The sequence below is a fragment of the Solanum pennellii genome, chromosome 6 (assembly GCF_001406875.1).
Source record: "Solanum pennellii chromosome 6, SPENNV200".
Classification (NCBI taxonomy): domain Eukaryota; kingdom Viridiplantae; phylum Streptophyta; class Magnoliopsida; order Solanales; family Solanaceae; genus Solanum; species Solanum pennellii.
Genome location: NC_028642.1, coordinates 47,709,408 through 47,715,460, shown reverse-complemented (window position 1 = coordinate 47,715,460; position 6,053 = coordinate 47,709,408). Strand labels below are relative to the sequence as shown.

The window sequence follows — 6,053 nt, the reverse complement described above, 5'->3', positions numbered from 1 at the left end:
TTTTTTTTATCCTCTGTGTATTTCTCTGTATCTGTGTTTTTCTGCATCTGTGTTTTTCTGTATCTGTGTATCTGTGTATTTGTGTATTTTTGCCTCCTCTTTTTACATCTCTCTGTATTTTTTCTTCTCAACTGAACGTGTTTTTTTATAATAATTTTGGTTGAGAGTCTGGTGCTAATTAAGAGGAACGTAATAGAGTAGGATTAGGATTTAATTTGAAATATTGTTGAGGGAATTTGGGTTGAGATAAGGATATAAAATAAATAAATAATAATAATAGAAAATTAACAAAAAAAATGTTAAAAGTTTCAAAAGAAACGTCCAAAGAGAGAGAGAGAAAAAATAAAAAATAAATGGGATGAGATTTTTTAGTAAAATAAGTTAGGAAGTTGGGAATAATTAGGATAAGGTAAAACAAATTTGAAATCTTTAGGACTCCTTTTTCTTTTCTTTTTCTATACTTTTCACAATATTTTCTATATTATTATTATTTTTAGACTAGATAATTAACAAATAACTTAAATTCCCAACTTCTATTTATCAATTTTTTTATTATTAAACTATAATTGATCTTATATTTTTTTATTAATTTATAATTTATTATTATTATTTTATATTACGAAAAATATAACCCTTTTTAAATTGGTGTAAAATATATTATGTTTTGGTAAAAAATTAGGTGTTCACAAACTCCTCGAATTTAGAATTAATTAAATAATCTGCTTATTTAAGATAACATAAGAGTCATGTTCTTTCATAAATATTAAATTTTAAATACTAAATAATTAAAGACATTTTTGTTGTCTCTTCTCATCTTCTTTATATAATAAGACGTGCCAAAAGATGTTTGCAATGCAATTTTTCTTCTTTAATTAAGCTAAACTTCCTTTTCATTAACATCCTTACTCTTATCAATGGAGATTAATTACTCCTTAGCTTTGTTGCTTCTCTTCTTATCCTCCCTTTTTATTGGAATAAAACAATGGAGAAATAAAAAACAAAAGAAATTGCCTCCAGGTCCATGGAGACTTCCCTTCATTGGATGTCTACATCACTTGATCGGAGGAGGACTTCCACATCGCGTCCTTAGAAATTTATCGCAAAGATATGGACCTATTATGTACTTGCAACTAGGGCAAGTTCCTACCGTGGTCATATCATCACCTACTATGGCAAAACAAGTTTTAAAAACTCATGATCTCGCCTTTGTTAATAGGCCACAACTTACATCCACAAGCATCATATTTTACAACAATAAAGATATTGCATTCAGTCCATATGGTGAGTACTGGAGACAACTGCGTAAAATTTGTATTTTAGAACTTCTTAGTACGAAGATGGTCAAGTCATTTGGTGCAATTCGACAGGATGAACTTTCGAGTCTCATTTCATCACTTCGTTCCATGAGTGGTTCTACAACAAACATGACTGAAAAGATTTTTCTGCTTAGCAACTGCATAACTTGTAGAACCGCTTTTGGAAAAATATGCAAAGATCGAGATGAGTTCATAACAATTATGAAAGAAGTACTCTTATTAGGAGCAGGATTTTATTTGGCTGACTTGTTTCCTTCATGGAAGTTACTTCACAACGTAAGAGGTGAGAAAACTAGAATGGTGAACGCGCATAAAAAGGTTGATGTGATTTTGGAGGAGATTCTGAATGAGCATATCGAAAATAAAGCAGTTGGGAAGAAGGGAAATGGTGAGTTTGGAGACGAAGATTTGGTTGATGTTTTCTTAAGGGTGAAAGAGAACGCGGAACTTCAATTTCCAATCACAAATGAAAACATTAAAGCTGTGATTCTTGTAAGTTTTCTCCCTTAGCTTTATTAAAAACACGCGCAAATTAAACTGTCACTTATTTTTCATTGTTTGGTTGATGCAGGACATCTTTCTTGCTGGAACAGAAACTTCGTTTACGGTTCTTGTTTGGGCGTTTACAGAGTTAATGAAGAATCCACACATCATGGCGAAGGCCCAAAGTGAAGTGAGACGAGTATTTAAGGGAAAGAAAAGTAGTACTTGTGATGAAAAAGATATGCAAAATTTGACATATTTGAATTTTGTTATTAAAGAGACATTAAGGCTTCATGCTCCAGTTCCTCTTTTAGCGCCTAGGGAATGCAGGGAAGAAACAGTTATTGATGGATATACCATACCTACTAACACTAGAGTAATAGTCAATGCGTGGGCAATAGGGAGAGATCCCGAAAGTTGGGATGATCCTGATAATTTCATACCAGAGAGATTTGAGAATTCTTCGGTTGATTTTATAGGAAATCACTTTGAGTTGATTCCGTTTGGTGCAGGAAGAAGGATTTGTCCGGGAATAGTCTTTGGTTTAGCTAATGTTGGACTTCCTTTGGCTCAGTTACTTTACCACTTTGACTGGAAACTGCCAGATGGAACTAATCCAAATGATTTGGATATGACGGAAACACATGGATTAAGTGCCGCAAGACAAAAAGATCTCTATTTAATTGCTATACATCATAAAAACGATGAACAATACTAGTTCTGATTGTTTACTTTGTTTAATTATGTATGTGTATCCATTTGAAGAATAAAATGTGTGCATTTGTTGGTTTTACCATTGCTTCAATCCGTCGGACTAATTAACTATCACACATGATTTTAACTAATTATGTAGTATTTAATATCCGCATAAGTCACCTCCAAACACTTATCAAAAAGGATAGTATGTAAAGTGTATGTTGTATGTATGAGAGATCCAATAAGATGTATGCATTTGTTGTATATGTATGTTTATCCATTTGAAGAATAAGATGTATGCATTTGTTGGTTTTACGATTGCTTCAATTCATCAAACTGATTAACTACCAAACATGGTATATACTAATTATATAGTATTTAATACTCGCATACCTCACATCCGAATAAACAGTATCATACTACTCACAAGTTTGCAACAACTGCACAATTAATTATCTATTGTATGATTAATTGTACATGTCATATTCAAAAATAGTGTATTCATTATTTATCCCATATGTAGTGGGCAACAACTGCACAATAGACGATTTTTTTAATTAATTGCATGATTAGGATGTAGGTCTATAATGTATAAGGTGATAAGACTCTATTTGGCGTCATTTCACATGCCCAGAATTCGACAAATAAGTTCATTTGAATTAACTACCTAAATGATAAATTCTATATCTAATTAATAAACGTTGTTATCTTTTATAATTTCATGAGATATGTACACTTTCAAATTACTTATGAGTGGATTTGTCAGCTATTCCATTAGTGATATATATGGAGATAGTTTTTCATGTAATTTATCACTATTTTGACCAATGTTGATTTTTTGTATTATACAGTACTCCTTCTGTTCGAATTTATACGACTCCTTTAATATTTTAAAAGTCAAACAGTTTAAGTTTAATCAGAATATTGTCGCATGAAATCTTTAAAAAAATTTGAAATGAAATTTATATATTTGTAAACTATATAAAAAGTACTATGAGTCACAATAATTGATAATTCAAAATATTTAAAAGATTTATAAAAACTTTACGGTCAAAGATATATTTGTTTGATTCTTGAAATCTAAAAAGTAACATAATGGAAGAGAGAGAGAGTAGTATTATATACACAACTATTATAATTTATATTTTAGGGAACAATAATCATCGCATGCCCAAATATGGGTTTAGAGTCATCATGAAGAACAATATCACATCCACTAATCATTGAGTCTCGGGTTTGTTTGGTACGGAGGAAAATATTTTTCATAAAAAATAATATTTTAAAAATATGTAATTTTTTTATTTATTAGGAGTAACTTTTAATATTTGATAAATATATTTTAATTATTTATTAATATTTTGACCAATTAAAAATATATATAAAAAAATTGAAAAACATTTTCTCCCAAATTTGTATTTAATTGCTATAAATCAAAAAAATGATGATTAATAATAATTTTCTTTTGGTTAGTTTAATTATGTATGTGAATCCATTTGAAGAATAAGAATGTATGCATTTATCATGATTGGACTAATATGAGCTTTAGATTCACTCGTTTTGCAATAAACATAAGCTGGGTGATGTCTAACAATTGGTAATATGTTAATCTCAATCTAATTATTTAAAGATATAAAGAATAATAAGAAAATAAAAGTTCAGATAAAGTTTCCATTAAATAATTGAGTACAGGAGATGAGCCAAATCCATGGGAATTAATTAAGTGAGAGTGTTTATCATTTGAGTAATATTTTGAGTTTTTCGCTAAAATCAGCTTTTAACTATGATTTAAATCTAATGTGTACATTCTTATATTATCTAAGTGACTAAAAAATATCCTATATACTATTAAAAAATAACAAGAACCGTTCTTCAGTCTCTTTTTGTTAAGAAACTAATTGAACCCATAAAAAACATATTTTTTTTAAAATTTGATCATCTCTTAACCACGATGGGAAGATCAAATTAACCTAAAAAGAATAAGAATATGGATAGGAAATAAATCTTTTAAATTTAGTGAAATTATGTAGGGTTTAGAGCCCGTTTGAATTAACTTGAAAAGTAGATTTTAAGTAAAAATAAAAAGTCAAATTAAAATGACTTTTAAGTCAAAAATAAAAAGTAGGGGGAGACCTACTTTTGGTTTCTGATTTATTTTATGTTGTTTTTGACTTATTTAAAGTTATTTCTTATATTTGTCAAACACTTTCAGAAGTAAAAAACTGACTTAAAAGTAGATTAAACCAACTTTTAAGCCAATCCAAACGGACTCTTAGCTAGTTATGAAAATAAAATAAAATTTCTTTATTTAAAAGTTTTGAAATTGGAGTTGTATTAGGCCATACCTTTTTTTTTACAAAAGAATATTTAGAATTTGATGGCAAAAGAAATTCTAAGAACTCATGATCACGCCTTTGGTGCAAGGCCACAACTTACATCCACGGACATCATATTTTAAAATAGTATAGACATTGCATTTAGTCCATATGGTGACTACTTGAGACAGATGCGTAAAATTTATACTCTAGAACTTTTTAGTACAAAAATAATAAAGTTATGTAGTGCAATTCGAGATGATGAGCTTACGAGTCTCATTTCATCAATTCGTTGCATGAATTGTTCTCCAGTAAACATGACTGAAAAGATTTTTCTATTTACTAATCGTATCATTTGTAGATCAGCTTTTGGAAAAGTATACAAAGATCGAGGCGAGTTCTTAACAACTTCGAAGGAAGTACTATTATTAGCAGCAGGGTTTTTTATGGCTGATCTGTATCCTTCATGGAAGTTACTTCACAACCTAAGAGGTGAGAAAACTAGAACGGTGAACGCGCATAAGAAGGTTGCTGCATTTATGGAGGAGATTCTGAATGAACATATCGGAAATAAATCGGCTGGGAAGAAGGGAAATGGTGAGTTTGGAGGCGAAGATTTGGTTGATGTTTTGCTTAGAGTTCAAGAGAACGCGAAACTTCAAAGTCCAATCACAATTGACAATATTAAAGATGTGATTTTTGTATGTTTGCTCTCCTTTCTTTATCTTTGTTCGTGTTTCCTTTCCCTTTTCTAGGATTTATTCTATTATTTTAGTTGCATTATTAGGATGTAGGTGTAATGTATAAGGTGATAGGACTCTATTTGGCGTCATTTCACATGCCCACAAGTAAATTAATCAATCTATAATTTGAATTAATTACCTAAAACATAAACTCTCTTTCTAATCAATGTCTTTTATAATTTCATGAGATATGTACACTTCAAATTATTTATGAGTGGATTTGTCAGCTATTCCATTAGTGATATATATGGAGATACTTTTTCATGCAAGTTATCAGTATTTTGACGAATGTTGATTTCTTTGTATTATACGGTACTCCTTCTGTCCGAATTTATATGACACCTTTAATGTTTTGACAATCAAATGGTTTAAGTTTAACCAGAATATTGTCGCATGAAATCTTAAAAAAAAATTGAAATGAAATTTATACATTTATAAACTACATAAAAAGTACTATGAGTCACAATAATTAATAATTCAAAATATTTAAAAAATTTATGAAA

At 29.5% G+C, this 6,053-nt stretch overlaps 1 protein-coding gene and 1 pseudogene across 1 annotated transcript; both read left to right on the top strand.

The window, feature by feature from the left end:
- The first annotated feature begins 863 nt into the window (after window positions 1–863).
- Window positions 864–2,604, top strand: LOC107021769 (premnaspirodiene oxygenase-like). Its single transcript, XM_015222477.2, has 2 exons — window positions 864–1,808; window positions 1,888–2,604. The coding sequence occupies exons 1-2, from the start codon at window positions 915–917 to the stop codon at window positions 2,515–2,517; spliced, it is 1,524 nt and encodes a 507-aa protein (XP_015077963.1). The 5' UTR covers window positions 864–914; the 3' UTR covers window positions 2,518–2,604.
- Window positions 2,605–4,869: 2,265 nt separating this feature from the next.
- On the top strand, window positions 4,870–5,729 carry LOC114077488 (annotated as a pseudogene).
- Window positions 5,730–6,053: the final 324 nt, after the last annotated feature.

Bases quoted from the DNA above. Each gene is read 5' to 3' on its own strand.
- LOC107021769 (XM_015222477.2), top strand. From the start codon at position 915: ATGGAGATTAATTACTCCTTAGCTTTGTTGCTTCTCTTCTTATCCTCC. The intron at 1,809-1,887 runs GTAAGTTTTCTC...TGGTTGATGCAG, and splicing joins ACATTAAAGCTGTGATTCTT to GACATCTTTCTTGCTGGAAC.